The sequence below is a fragment of the Nyctibius grandis genome, chromosome Z (genome assembly GCF_013368605.1).
Source record: "Nyctibius grandis isolate bNycGra1 chromosome Z, bNycGra1.pri, whole genome shotgun sequence".
In the NCBI taxonomy this organism is placed as follows: Eukaryota; Metazoa; Chordata; class Aves; order Nyctibiiformes; family Nyctibiidae; genus Nyctibius; species Nyctibius grandis.
In genome coordinates this window covers 11,239,664-11,255,268 of record NC_090695.1, presented here as the reverse complement: position 1 = coordinate 11,255,268, position 15,605 = coordinate 11,239,664, and the positions used below count along the sequence as shown (strand labels likewise).

The following is a 15,605-nucleotide window of genomic DNA, read 5'->3' as shown; positions in this document are numbered from 1 at the left end:
CGTGGCTTGAAGCATGGTCAGTGTGCACAAACATTTTGACGGCTGTGGACTGTTACTTCTCAAAGTACTTGACAAAACATAATAGTATCTTCTCACTACTACACTTCTGTACACTTGGTATCTAAACTAATGCCTAACTTAACCTAAAGTTTTGCCTCACTACTTTCACAGTCCAGAACTACTTCTGAGTTCTAAGCAAAAGCACCAGCTTGCCTTTCAAGGTGCATTGCCAAATATCACTCCTACAGCAGAATTTTAGAGGAAATTTCTGATTCCCTGGACTTTTGTTTCAGATGCAGCAAAACTGCTATGAAATGCAAGTTCAAATTTAAGGACCTAAATTGGGAACCGATCTGAAGAGTTCAAATTCATTTTCTTAAGAAAGAGGGACAGGTAAAGTTAGTTAGCAGTAGTATAAAAAACATTAATTCCAATAATAAGAACAACAACTTTCTAATAAATTTAGAACTTTAGTGTTGATGTTAGGGAGAAGCCAATATTTATGAAACAAAACTCTGTCCATATTTTTAAGTTCCTTTGCCTTTACAACTGCTGAGAATAAAATACATTCCAATTAAATACTGATGACTTGAAGACTAATCTCATATAAAGATATCTCAACATTTTGCTTATTTTAGCCAAAATGTGAGCTTTGCACTCCCGTTCTCTAGCACTGAATCTCATGACACTGCATGATAGTTCTAACGGCAAAGATGCAATCATCTCAGGCTTTAATCCCAGAGTGCTTCACCTGCATGCAATATTGTCTCCCTACAAAGCTTATCACAAAATGAGCATCTAATTTTGAATGTGTTTTGCTTTGTACTCTATTTTTAGTGTACTGTTCATACACTATTTTTCTATGCACAGAATTATCATCATCCATGCAACTGAAATGGAAAAGAATGCAATAGTAACAATTCTATATGGACATTTTCATATTCATCCTATGTGTCATTTGATACAATTCAAGTGACAACATTTTCCAGTAGCACTGCCTACTGAAGAGTTAATCTGTCCATTGGTCTCTTATATTCATGAAATCAAGGCAATAAAAGGAGACATGATGCCCTTGGCTGTCTCAGTTCTATCCACTGCTTCTTTGGACTCAGTATTTCATTAAGATTTCAAAGAACAGTAGAGAATGCACAGAGCTTGCTTCCTATTATAAGTAAATATCCTTTGTTTTCTTTAGTTGCAACTGCTTATCCCCAACCATGGATTAGTACAGCAAGAAGTACTCCACTGGAGGAAAATTGTTCTTTAAATCCTAATTCACAGAGGATTGAAGGAGCCACCCTAACAGAGTGGTCATTTGTCGTACTCAAACCATCAACTGTATGGTGCAAACAGTTGGCCCAGTGAAAAATCAAAGCATCTCATCTAAGTGAATGAGCTCTTTATAAAGGAAATGGGAAGATGCTCCTTTAGAACACTTCAGAGCACCCAAAAGAGACCTTTTCTTTGTTAACTGAAGGGTAGAGAACTTCAATCAGGTAATCAAGTATTTGGACATGATGAGTAGGCCTAAAAAGAGTCAGCAGGAAATTTTTGAGAAACAAGAATATCTGAAAAGGTAATTAACTTAGAGCTACACAATGGATAAATTAGGACTCAGAACACCAAACATCATTTCAAAAAGGGTGCTTATTGGACAGAGGAGTGAAGTATTCGTAATTATTTTTCATACAAACAGGAATGGACAAAGTACTAAAATCCAAGGCTGAAAAGTCTTGAAACTTCTAGGACTACTAGGAGACAGAATAAAAATCGTAGCATAATTATTTGACCTAACTTTTTACATCAACTTTCTGTCTGAATAAATCATAAATATTGTAAATGGGACATCTTAGTAATCATTTGAAAAATTACTACTGAGAAAGCATAATACACACCTTCTTTTTCCATTTACCTACTTGAGACAACAGTGGCATCCAGTGGCCAAGCATTAATGTGTATATGTTTCATGTTTTTCATTATCACGTTTTACTATTTTTCTATTTCCTTGTTTAATTTAAATACAAATTAAACAATTCTTTCCTGTTGTGTAGTCCTAAGTTTTATGACCAACACTTATAGCTTAGCATACATAAACTATTTGGTTACAAGCAATAATCTAGTAACAATTCATTTCCCCTCCCATTTTCATCTTCTCAATTTATTGCTGACAGTCACTTCTTCCTGATAACTTTTTAAATTTAGAGAGATGATAAAATCTGAACAGAGCATTTAAAAACAATGAGTACTTAGAACAGATACTTTGTTGAAATAATGGAGATCAAAGATTCAGTTGGGATGAAGCCATGTTACTGTTAAACACTTTCAATTCCTGCCTATGAAAATCTGACTGGCATCACCGTGTGCTCCGCATAGAGGAGTGTCACGTAATTTTAAAGTATTTTTTCTCCCATGCTCCAACTTGTACTACAGCTTGTAATGTGCCAAAACTCAAAAACTGGAATAAGATTCTTCTAGTAGAGGTTTATACATATGGACATGAAACAGATTAAAGCACTTTGAAGGGAGGAAATTCATTTGATTCTAAACAATCCCATGGCCTGGGATGGGGTGTTCAAGTTTTATGCAGCATAGGTAAATTCTGACCCTAGTGTCTACAAGAAAGCTACAATTTTAGCCTGAAAATCCTTTCTGGTTCAACGTCTAATGGAAGGATAAAGTAATTTTCAACTATTTTGTATATTTTTATTTTAATTTAAAAAGGAAAAAAAAGAAAATATCTCAATTTGCTTCACACTTTTCTAAGTCAAGCAACATATAATTGTTGAAATCAGAGTCCCAGCTGGTCACCTCTTCCCCTGCTAATTTAGAACCAAATTAGCACTGAATAGATTCTCTGATCTGGTAAGACTGCTGTTCCAGTCAACTGCTCAGTTGTCTTTCCTTCTAATTCCTGCAGTCTGTGACTTCTGTTGTTTCCACAGCAATGCTGATTTTTCTTCCTGGGAAGTTAGGAACACTATGGTTACTTTTGCCTTGCTTTGGAGCCTCACTGGAACCAGTCTGATTGGCAGCACATTGCAACAATTCCTCCATCTTCAAACTGGCAAGTCCCCTACTACAACTGCGGGTGGACTGGCTGCCTGATCTCCTCAAAAGCACTGGCTGTCTTTCAGCTGCTGTATCCACCAAATGCCTCAGTGCTGCTGCTGGCCATGTGGTCATTAGCTGATATCCAAGGCTATTGGAACCACTACTCCAGTCTGCTGGGGTTACGCTGGGGCTGCAATCACTGATAGCAGGTAAAGAGTGTTTTGGTAGTACAGTGATTTCAGACAACTGGGTTGCAAAACTTCTGCATGCCCTATGCATATCAACAAGAACATCACACAGAATCTCTTTGAGTGACAGCTCAGAGACAGGATATGTGGACAGGTGGACTCTTGGTCTAAGCTGCTACAGGTGTTCGCAGTTTTTCATAGAATACAGGTTGGGGACAGATATTGAGAAGTCATCTAATTTCTAGATGTCTACCCCAGCAAATTAAATTTTTTCTTAACAGCTCCAAAAACATCTCCAAACATTACATGCCAATGCTTAAAAATATATATCTGTGTGTATACATATATAATTTCATACTTTTCCTTTCCAGAGATGCCACACATCTTAAGTGCTATTATTATGCAACACCAGAGGAGACAGGCTCAGCTACACTGGGTTCAACATATATGATCTAAGCTAAGGGCTCACAGTCCAATACTAAGAAAAAACATAACTAGAAACTACAGAAATTTAGTAAGTTACAAGGTTCTGTTTGATGCAATCATTACTAAAAAGAAGATCTGTGAAATCAGTAATCTAAAAGCTGTTTTTTGAATGAGGAGTGTCTGAGGAGGAATCTGAAAAGCCTTGCTGCTTTTCAGGACAGGATTCCAATGGAATAACCTGCAACATTAATTTTTGGACACAATGTGGACATCCTCCTGAGATACATCTTCTATTCCATAAAACATCAAAAATCAAAACTCTGATCTGCAAAATAAGTGTTTTCCTTCTTCATGGCACCCAGCACAACCATTTCAGAATTCAACCAGTTCAGATCTAAAACTTTACAGGAGATATTTGTAAATACACGTTTTCAACTGAGGAATGCTGTGTTTGTTGTTTGTCATTAGTACCTTCTTCAGAAACAGTACACATTTTGGCAGTTTAAAGTTCAACTTGGGCAGGGCAGGGGGAGGGTAGGAAACAGAAGGCAGGTTTTCAACTCATTTTTAATAATCTTAGCTCTGCTGCCTTCACTTGGTCTTTTACAATTTATAAGGATGAATTATGACATAAAGGTGGCAAGAAAGAATGGACAACCTTCCATACTTTTCAAGGAAAGGCAATGGTTGGAATAAAAGCTATATTCAGAGATAAGTGTATATACCTTCCTTTATCCCCTCCAAATTTTATTCAACCCTCTAAAAACACCATTCTTTTATATTTGTAAGCAAATTTTTAGATTACTAATTGTGCATGGGTTATATACTTCAGCATACATTTTCTCACCTCTTGTGCTTCATGTGCTATCAACTGTTCCATTACCATTTTTCGTCGTCTCTTTTCTCGTTGTTCTCTAGCCAACATATCTTCCTCCAAACGTTTTTGAATTTTTCTTATATATTCATCATCTGAATAAACATTTAACAGCTCAGTTGCTGTCTGTGCTGCAGTTTCTAGGGTTGTTGCTTGCAACTTCTGTGTTTGCAATGATTCTTGTATATCACTGATTGAAAAGATTAAACAGAAAAAGATCACTGACTTCATAGGAATTACAGTTCTTAAACGTGTTTTCATACAGATCCTTGTTTAGTTATATGCAAGTCTGACAGCAAAACAGAATTATTTTGGCCAACACTCTTTGTAGGTACTGTGGCTACTTCTTGATGCCCTTGTGCCCCACAATCCCCATGAAGTCCAGAGGAGGGCTCCAGCACTAACTTGAACCAAATGTCAATTAATTAATTTGCTAATATGAAGCCAAGTTCTTCAGAAATAGGAAATTAGGATGGCTCACAGAATATCACAGAAAGATGGATTACTATTCAATATACCCATACTTTCTGAGTGCAACTTTGCAGAATTATTAATCACAGGTTGTTTACACGCAGAAGTATCCACTGCAGTATGCATGAGTGCCACCTCTTCTAAATATAGTATACATATCACTAAAGGGGACAGAAAGGCTATTACTCAAAATTATTCACAAATAAATCAACATACAGATAACATAATTCTAAGGAGAAAGGCTACTTCTCTCTATTTTCTTTGAAATGTGTTGCTATCTATATACACACACAACCATTCTCTTCTCTCTGCAAGCCTAACTGACCTTACAGACTCAATGACTGAAATGAACAGAGAAGGAGATGCACTTTGCGCCCTTTGTTGCTGCATATATGGTAAAAAGGAGAGAAGGAAACTTGAACCATCCCTATTACTACCCTTACCTTACTATAGGTAAGGTAAAAACACTGTAACAGTGCTGGAGATGGAAAACTTGCAGTGCTAGTGGGACAATCATTCAAAGAAAAATCAGTTTAAGCTAAACAAGCCATTACGGTTTCTTCAAGTAGCTGTCTATATAGATAGCAGGCACCTGAGGCAGGACTCTGTCTAAGCGTAACAACTTAGTATCCAAATATTACCTGTCAGTAACTTCGCTGTGTATTGCAGAGGCCTTTACTGCCATTGACTGCTCAAACTTTTTAATCTCCTTGTATGTGTCCTGAAGGAATAACACAAAATCCAATGTTTTTTTTCTCTTCACAAAGCATCACAAGGAAGGTTCAACAGAGTAAGTATTAGTGAATTATTTTTACGTCATGTTAGTACAACAGAACGTTTTACACTGAAAATATATTTAAGCATCATCTAGATCAAGAAAAAAAGGCAAGACTATTTCCTTCTACCTTTCATTTCCTTCCCTCCCTCCTTTTCTTAGCTGTACCTGTCAGCTATTCATTCTGCAGGATAATTCTGATTTTACATAGGGCTTTAGCATCCCACCATTCAGGGATCTGAAACAAGACATTCTGGGCTATGATCTGCTTTAGATTTAGTAGCTTGAATTCATCCCTGATAGTTACTCAGGCAACTGTGTTCCTAAATCCTACATTTAAATGCATCTGTCTCGGTTGTGCAGTTGAAGAACTGGTAATATTTGGAATCCTGATGACAATATGATCCATTGAATGTCAGATTACAATCCAAGTACCCTTCAGCATTATACATAATTCAGAATTCTGGGGTTTTTTTGATTGCTGCATTGCCATCACCTCTTGATTTGACCTGAGACTATAGTAAATTTCAACTGTTATTAACATTTTTGATAGAGCAGACCATTTTACAGTGTGTTATATTATGGCATGAACAAACGAGAAGGAAACACTAACGCTATTATTTCACATATTCGACTCACTAGACTAGAAGCTGAAATACTGTCAGCAGTTTAATTAGTACCTACCTATGGTATTTATTCAATAAGAATTTTCTCTTACATCAAAACAAGTTTTTCCTAAGTAACAAATGCAGAATCATAATCATATTCATATTTAGCCCAGTTTTCACTGGTTGAGTCTACAGTATCATTGTAACAGTTATATCAGTTTTTGGATGGTACAAGTACAATATTTGTGAGTGTAAATGCTCCCAGAACATGATATGTTTTGCAAGTTCATATAATTAACATTAAAAGAACATAGGTGATAGTTACCTCTGCTTCTCTTTTCTTCTTTAGGAATGTTTTGGCTTCAATAGCTTTTATGGTGCGGTTTGGTGGTGGCTTTGGAACCTGTATAACGGCTGCTTGAATCCTGGCCATTATTTCGTTTTGTCTTCTTCTTCCTAACCGATGCTGAATATTCAACATCATGTGTTCAGATACTTATGTTGAAACAAAATACACCATATGGCTCTAATATAGTACCCTCATATCTATGAAGTAAATGTAATTAAGCCATAAGGAATAAAATCTTCTAGGAAGAAAGCAGAAGAGCGTATCAGGCTCCAGGCTTTACTAAATGACTTCTCTGTTTTTTTAAAGTGCATCTTTGTCCACAGTTTAACCTTGTCTCAAGAATATTCTCAGCCACTGTACTCATAAATTACCATTTTTATATCAAAAAATAGATGTTGTAAAATACGTTTGAAATTAAAGTATCATTCTACATTCTGAATAATTCAACAGCTTAGCAATATGCTAGTATATGTCCTCAATATTTGAGGATGAAGATATATTTTTTAAGTATCATTATGAGAAAATGGTACATCTATATATGCTATGTCCGCATTAACAAATAGTGTGATGCAATAGAAGCACATCTGTAAAGAAAAATAGTTTGTGTTCAGTGCCTAATAGGCATTTAAGTGCTTGTATTAAATTCTAGCTCTAGTATGGTACCTGTTTCAGGTTAGAATTCAGCACAGAAACTGAGAATACCATTAGGTAATATTAGTGCTGAACAATGAGTCTCAGGTGATCAGGAAGTAACAAACATTTAAATTACACTAGTTAAAGTGCATGACAGATACATGCAGTTAAAGGTGGAATTGAGTGGGAAAAAAGTTTTTTTACAAAAAGTCAAAGAAAGTTAAAAAAATAATATGTAATATATCAAAGAAGATATTAAAAATTTTATTTTAAAATTTTATTTTGAAAATACATTGGATATTGCTTGTATTTTCTTTTCTAGATACATGAAGGGAATTTTTTTTTCATTCTTGTTCATGCAGCAACAATAGAACAGCTAAATAAACACGGCATGACTCTCTACCCTTAATTAGCGATACAAAATTAATCTCAGACTAGTCAACTTCATTTTCATTGTGGCTCAACACCCCTTGGATAGGTGGCCAGTTCCTCTACATAAACTATGGGCTGTACTTTGCATGACTGTTCCCATATCTTAAGAAATTTGTTCCTCTTCTTCACTTTATCGGAACAGCTACACAGAGTTACAAGATGTTCTGAGACCATACCTACTATAGGTCCCCTTCCCTGTATCTTTTTCCTGCTTTTGAACAATGCTTCATCTTTTCTTCACACATGAGGAATGTCACAAACCTCTTTTACAAGGACACCTTAAACACTTACAGTTGTGAAATTTTCACTTTGTCTTCAAATCTATAAATACTTTCCATGCCTGACAACATGCAAATACTCCTAACTTAACATTAAGGAAGTGATTTTTAAATATTAATGTTTCTAAGGGTCTAATAACAGTATATTGGCTTTATATCTACATATTAATGATTGCCGTGCATACTCCTTTTCTTTGTTTTTGTATGAACATGCCGGTATAGCACAGAATTAACAAGCATTCACACTGGCTTTAACTAAGTCGTGTACACGACCTTAAGAAAACACTTCTTCAGAACTCAAGAAAAAGTAAGTCGTCACCTTTTCAATGTCTTGCGCTCTTTGTTCCTCTTGGAGCTTCTGAACTTTCTGTTGTTCTGCAATATGTATACGAGCTATTTTATCTTCTATTGCCTTAGACCTTCTTTCAAAATGCTCTGAAATCTGCTGTAGTTGCAAATCAGCCTGACGTGGCATTAAAGTTTTCAAACGCTAAAATTAAACATCAAGCAATGAAGAGGCAGAAACAGTAAGAAACATATTTAAATATGATAGTTTTGAAATAGTTATTTCAAACTGTGTTTTGCTGTGTCAATGTACACTGAACAACATCTAAACATGGTGGAATACTTTTCAGAAAAACAGGACTAGCTCCATTGAAAAGAACTTTCAGATTTGAACTTGAACAATGCCTAACATTGTCTATTTTGAGAAAAGGAGGCTGAGGGATGACCTCATTGCTCTCTACAGCTTCCTGAGGAGGGTAAGTGGAGAAGGAGGTGCTGATCTCTTCTCCCTGGCATCCAGTTGACAGGACATGTGGGAATGGCTCAAAGTTGCATCAGGAGAGGTTCAAACTTAACATTACAAAGCATTTCTTTATCAAGAGGGTGGTCAAACACTGGAACAAGCTTCCTAGAGAGGTGGTCGATGCTCCAAGCCTGTCAGTGTTCAAGAGGCATTTGGACAATGCCCTTAATAACATGCTTTAACTTTTGGTGAACCCTGAAGTGGTCAGGCAGTTGGACTAGCTGATCACTGTAGGTCCCTTCCAACTCAACTATTCTATTCTATTCTATTCAAACTGAAATACAGGAAATTCAACTAAAACATAAGAACAAAAAAACTTACTGAAAGGGTGATAAACAATTTGTCCAGACAGGCTGTGAAGTCTCCATCTTTGGAGATATTCAAAACCCAACTGAACAAGGTACTGAGCAACCTACCCTAGCTGAGTTTGCTTAGAGCAGGGGGATGGATTACGTGATCTTCAGAGGCCCCTTCCCACCTCAAATGTTCTACGATTCAAATGTAATTCTGAACCTATCTATTTACATGAGCTACTTGCAGTTGCTATATCTTCTTTAAGCTATCCACAGGTGAAGGGATGTTTCGACTGTTTGGTACTATCCTTGCACTTGTTGGTAATTTTTCTGCTTGTAGACTATTTTTCAGGAAGAATGACAGAAAAAATGTGAAAATAAAGATTGTTCATTGTGACAAAAAAATTATGGTCTGCACATGCTAACCATTACTGTTGAAGACAAGAAGAACATCCTTAGCAATCTACTACGTCAACACTGACTTCCTCTTAGATACTCTCTTACCCCTTTGTTTTCCCTCGTCTCATTATTCACTGTATGGTTATTGCAGACTGGAGTATAGTATAAATATATGGAGACACATGCAACAGAAGGAATCAAACCATTGTGTCACGAAGCTCAATACAGCTATAAATAAGTTTCCTGGCGGGGAAATTAGTCTAAATTGATACCTAGACTGCAACGCAGTCTGCAATCTGTACTGATCAAATGACTAAGATGGCAGCTGCTGAACAGTTACTAGCCTTTGTTTTTATATGCGTTTTAAGTCTGGAGAAAGCTTAAAAACAGAGGCAAAAACACAGAATGAGCCAAAACAAAGGAACACAAAACACAGATGATCACTATCCTCATGAGTCACAGATAAACCGTGTAATCCCATTGCCTATAAATAAGACATAGAACAGGGCTGCTTCTTCTCTGTGGAAGTATGGGATTTAAAAAAAAAAAAAGAGAAAACAATAGGAGAAGTAAAAAGTGGGGAGGGACAGCATGCAACATGCCTGAGATGTACATGTAAGTATGCTACCTTTTTCCTATATATTTATACAAAATAGTCATATTTACCTCTCGATACAAAACACTTCCAATAGACTTAAGCTTTGCAGTTGCTGCAGGTCTCATTGCTTCCATGGCTACTCCAGTGAGCTTAGCCTTTCTTTTGCTTTCTAAAGCGATATACAATTCATACAAAAGCTTTGTTGCAGCCCCGTGCTGTCCTGTCATTATGTCTTGCGCCACATTCTCATTAAACTGTACACCAAGGAGGTGAAACGTGGGCTCCAGGCGAGAAAAATTGTTAAGTTTTGCATTTGCAAGCCTACATGATTAAAAACAACAACAACAAAAAACAGAGCATACACTTATTTTCAATTCCAATTTGCTGCAATAAGCATTGCATAAATAATATTTATCTCATACCAAGATAGGAGGAGGAAAAAAACCCAGAGGACTTCCTTAAAGTAATGTGATACACATTTTGGCTTAGGTTTTGTATTGCAGTACATGTAACTAGATTGGTCAAGTAGTTATAACTTTTGGAAAAAATAGAGACCACATTGGGTTATATAAATCTTTGCTGCAAGGGCACATTGCTGGCTCATGGTCAGCTTGTTCTCCTCCAGGGCCTCCAAGCCCTCGTCTGCAAAGCTGCTTTCAAGACAGTTGGCCCCCAGCTGGTGCTGAAAGCATGCAGTTTTCCTCACCTGATGCAGGACTTTGCATTTCCCTTTGCAGAACTTCATGAGATTCCTGTCAGCCCTTTTCTCCAGCCCACCGAGGTCCCTCTGAATGGCAGCACAACCATCTGTGCATCAGCCACTCCTTCCAGTTTTCTATTGACTGCAAACTTGCTGAGGGGTGCACTCTGTCTCATCATGCACGTCGTTAATGAAGATGTTAAACAGCATTGGTCTCAGAATCAGCCCTCAGGCTACACCACTCATCACTGTCTCTCAGCTGCACTTCACACTGCTGATCACAACCTCTTGAGCCTGGCAGTTCAGCCAGGTTTCAGGCCACCTCACTGTCCGCTTACCTAGTCCATACTTTATCAGTTTGTCTATGAGGATGTTAAGGAAGACAGTGTCAAAAGTCAACGTAAACAGCATACGCTGACCAGCTCTCAACCACTGAGCCCGACACCTCATTGTAGAAGGGTGTCAGGTTAGTCAAGCATGATTTCCCCTTCATAAATCCATGCTGACAACACCCATTCGTCTTCTTGTCCTTAAAATACTCGAAATAGTTTCCATGCTTATTTACTCCATCAGTTCCTAGGGATTGAGGTGAGGCTGACTGGCTTGTACATCCTCAGTTCCTCCTTCTTGCTTTCCTTGAAGAGAGGAGGGACAGTTGCATTCTTCCAGTCCTGGGAACCTCCCCCAGTCATCAGGACCTTTCCAAGATTATTGAGAGTGGCCTGGCAGTGACATCAGCCAGCTCCCTCAGCACAGGTGAGCATATGCCATCAGGTCCCATGGACTTGTTTATTTCCAGTTTATTTAAATGTTCCTTAAGCTGATCCTCCTCCACCAAGGCTAAGTCTTTCATGCAGCAGACTTTCCTGCTAGTCTCAGGAGCTTGGGATTTCTGAGTGCCAGTTTTACCAGTAGAGACCAAGACAGAGACAGCATTTAGACAATGGTTCAGAAGAAACAGGAAGAAGACATACAGCCTGGCACGCTTGATATACATGTGCGCCAAGGTCCATCTTTTGCCAAAATGGAGCATAAGCCAAGGAAGCCCATGAACTGCATCATGAAATACCAAGGGTCACAGACCTGCAGAAGATTTTTCAACTTCCTGTTTGTTATTTTTCTTCTTCATTGTGGATATCACACCAGTTTACTTGTAAACTTATAAATTCTTATATAATCTTCTGCCAGAGCTTCACTCAGAGCCTCACAATGCATCTCCACCATTTTCATTTTAGTGAAGATGTAATGGCCGCCACCAAACCAGACCCCTGGATTCCTGGCTCTACACAGGTCATAGGGACACTGTCAGTATCTCCAATCTTAGAGACATCTTTGAAGGGCTTGTTGAACTTTTGGTCTAGACTGCTACTGTAACTATCTTAGTTACAATCAAAATGCATAATTTTCTTGAAGTAGTATGATCAATGTCTCTGGAAATACGAAGCTTATCCATGTGTCAAATACAATTAACTTTTGAGTGACTGATAAATGTATCAAGTCTTAGTAAGTTCTAGATGGCTTTCCTACTCTGAATTAGAAAATCCTAACTGAAAAATAAATATTTTGTCTAATGTCTGTAAAAGACATGTTATACATATGTACTAACCTGCTCTGTGAAAATTGGTCAAAGTCATCCTGAAGACCGTATTTGTGTAGAAGTTCTCCTAGGAGGTAGCCAGTAGAAAAGTTTTCTGAAAATGACCCTGGAACTAAGTTGGGTTTTTTGTTGTTTGTTTAAAAAAAAAAAAAAGATAATTAAAAGAATTAATACATTAATCTTAAGAAAACTCATTATTATTTTTGTAACAAAATTAATCCCAAACTTTATTAAATAATTCAAAGGAATTTTAGGAGATTAATCGAGCAGTAACTAGTTTTCAAGACACAAATAAATCTGCTTTCAGTGTAGTTATTTTGCAACATAAGCTTTAGGCAGTCTTTTAATTCCCTTTTTCAGTGTTAAAAAGTAAACATTGTCATAATTGCCATTAAGATCATGGCAATATCTATAATTGATAATCACTAAATTTTCCGTAAAAAAAATGCAATTGAAAACAAAGACAGATCTAATGTGCTTGTCTTCCATGGGAAGTTGCTCCCTTCTTGCAGAACAAATGCTACACCAAAGCCAGCACAACACCCGCCATTCAAAACAAACCACTGCTTTGCAAACATATTAAAATGTTTTTATCCCCTGGAGTTCTTATTAATAGATGAAGCCTGAGCTCCTCATATCTCCTGAGGGCACCTGCGCCTTGAGGAAAATTGACTTCGCCTCGAAAATCACTGTCTTGCACATGAAGATAAAAATGCACCTGAGGAGGTATCCTGGCGCGAGGAAGCAGGAGGGTTCGTCGGTAGGTCAGCGGGAGCTAGCCCCGGGGGACCCCCTAGACCCCGAGCCGCACGAAGGCCTGACCCTGAGGCAGCCCCCCGCGCTGACAGGCAAGCCATCTGCCCCCCGAGCCCCTGCCCCCTCCCACCGCAGCGGGGCCCCCACTCACCCACGCTCCGGGAGAGCTTCACCTCCTCGTTCAGCCACTCGCACAAGATCTCCGACATGACAGCCGGCGGCGGCGGCGGCCCCGGCCCTCACGGCAGCCCGGCACCGCGTCCCGTTGCCACGACGACCGGGCCAAGCGCATGCGCGGTGGAGGAGGCGAAGGCGGCTCCGCGAAGACTGCGCATGCGCTGCAGGTGGGGCGGGGTCGGGGGTGTGGCCGGGGCGGGGAGACGAGGAGGAAGGTGAGCGCGCAGCGAGGAGGAGCGCGTGCCCGCCCCCGCGGCCGCCGGCGGGGCCGCGGTCCGGCGCAGCCGCCACTCCGGCGGGGCTGCCGAGCGCTGGGCGGGCGGGCGCCGGCCTGCCCGCGGGCCGAGGAGGGGGCGGCGGCTGAGCACGGCAGAGCTCGTGGCTGCGGGGGGCGGGCAACAGGTGGCCGGTAGCCCCTGTGGTTCAGCGTTCTGTTCGATAATCCGCTGCCGCTTTCTGAGGCCTGTCCGCGGCGCCCGGCGGCGCGGGCGCTGCCCTCTCAGCCGTGCTCCGCGCCTGCCCCGCCGCCTTCTCCTGGCTGCGCGGCCGCGTGTCCAGCTGCTTGTTTAATGTGTGCTTAAATCACTAGTTCCCCGTCACGCCCCGACCTTACGCAGCTCATTGCTGAACGTGCTCTAGTGCTAGTGCAGGCGGTGCAGAGCAGGGGACTCAGGCTGAAGCACGATCTGATAGGAAAAAGAAAAATGAGAAAAAAATTTATCCAGGGTAATTTTCCTATAACATAACGGCACAAATCACTGTGTTGGCACTGTATGAAAGGGGGAGGGAGAGCAAAAACTGCTGAAGAAAGCTCTGCCGGTTTAAATGTGTACTACACATTTACAAGGATGTTTTTCAACAGTAGTGTTTGTGAAAGAAGTCTCAGAAGTGTTTATGTGCCAGTGCAGCTGCTCGTGTGGCTCTGTGGTAAACCAGTTTGGGGATCCGAGCTTGGTTTGAAGTAAGCCTCACTGATACCGCTTTTTGTTCTGCTTTTGTTTGTATTAGATCATCTTTGTTTTAGAATCACACTAAAATAATCATACATAGTTTTGGTGCCCCCATTTTGAAGAGTGCGTTCCAAAAATGTAGACCACAGAGAAGAGAACTACGTCTGGAAAACACAGTGTACGCTATGGGAATTTAAATTGGCTGGTTTCTTTTTCTGGAAAAGATCTATAGTTGATTTAATTAAGTTTTCAGTGCAATACAGAATTACCTTTCAGTGCAATACAGATCCTAAAGGATTATTTAATCTCGAAAAGGCAAGGACAAGGGGATCTAGTGGTTAGTGACAAGCAGGCAACAAACTAACCATAATTTTCAAAAGTGAGAATGATTAACAGTTGACATAAACAACTTGGTATATTATGGATTCTGTTCCTCTAGAAGTCTTCAGATTAAATCTTTGTGCTTTTGCAGAGAGTGTGCTTTAAATCAAAATAAATTACTGAGTTTTGTAAGAGTAAATCTATAACTGGCCAGTCATTTGTATCTTGAGAAGGTCATTGTAGAATTAGTTGCACATGAATGAATCAAGTAACAGGAAACTTCAAGATCAGGGAAGTACTTTCAAGGCAGATGTTTAAATTAATATTTATATCCTTTTAAAGATTGAAAGTTTTGTGTATATGTTAAATTATAAAAATACCCACACTAGGGGAAGAAAAAAAGTTGATTTCTTTTTTTTTTTAATGATAATGTTAGCAGTGGGAGTATCTACCATTAAACTGTGTTTCTGGTATGTCAGAGTGCAAAGAACAAATCCATTTTTAGCTTCATCATGGAATTTTTTCCTCAGCTCCAGAAATCAGTGTATATGTGTTTATGTTTCTATATAGTTAAATGTTGCTGTCAGTAGTCATAATAGAAGTTTATGTTGATTTAAAAAATACAAACCAGAATTGATTAATATTAAGTTTAGAACATCTTTCCTTATCACCTTTGACTTTGAAAAGCTGGTACTTTTGTATCTTTAGAATTTTTCAGGAAATGTATTCCTTTATTATCAAATTCCGTGGATTTTTGAACAGCTAATTTTGTTTAAAAATAGCATTGGTTGTTCTGTCTGCTGAGGTGGACATAATAAAATCTTACTCAAATAAACTAGAATTGGGAGAAAGATGTGAAATTTCTCTCATACTTAAATTCAGTAGTAGTCTGCTGTTTCATCTAAGTCTGTCTTAGCTCTT

At 38.9% G+C, this 15,605-nt stretch overlaps 1 protein-coding gene across 1 annotated transcript in view; it reads right to left on the bottom strand.

Annotated features, from left to right (window-relative positions):
* Window positions 1–13,445, bottom strand: part of SPEF2 (sperm flagellar 2) — a 60,911-nt gene extending 47,466 nt beyond the window's left edge. The window contains 7 exon segments of the mRNA XM_068423428.1: window positions 4,513–4,729; window positions 5,652–5,731; window positions 6,719–6,859; window positions 8,405–8,575; window positions 10,252–10,504; window positions 12,490–12,592; window positions 13,388–13,445. Coding sequence (XP_068279529.1) covers window positions 4,513–4,729; window positions 5,652–5,731; window positions 6,719–6,859; window positions 8,405–8,575; window positions 10,252–10,504; window positions 12,490–12,592; window positions 13,388–13,445 — 1,023 coding nt within the window.
* Between the last annotated feature and the right edge of the window lie 2,160 nt (window positions 13,446–15,605).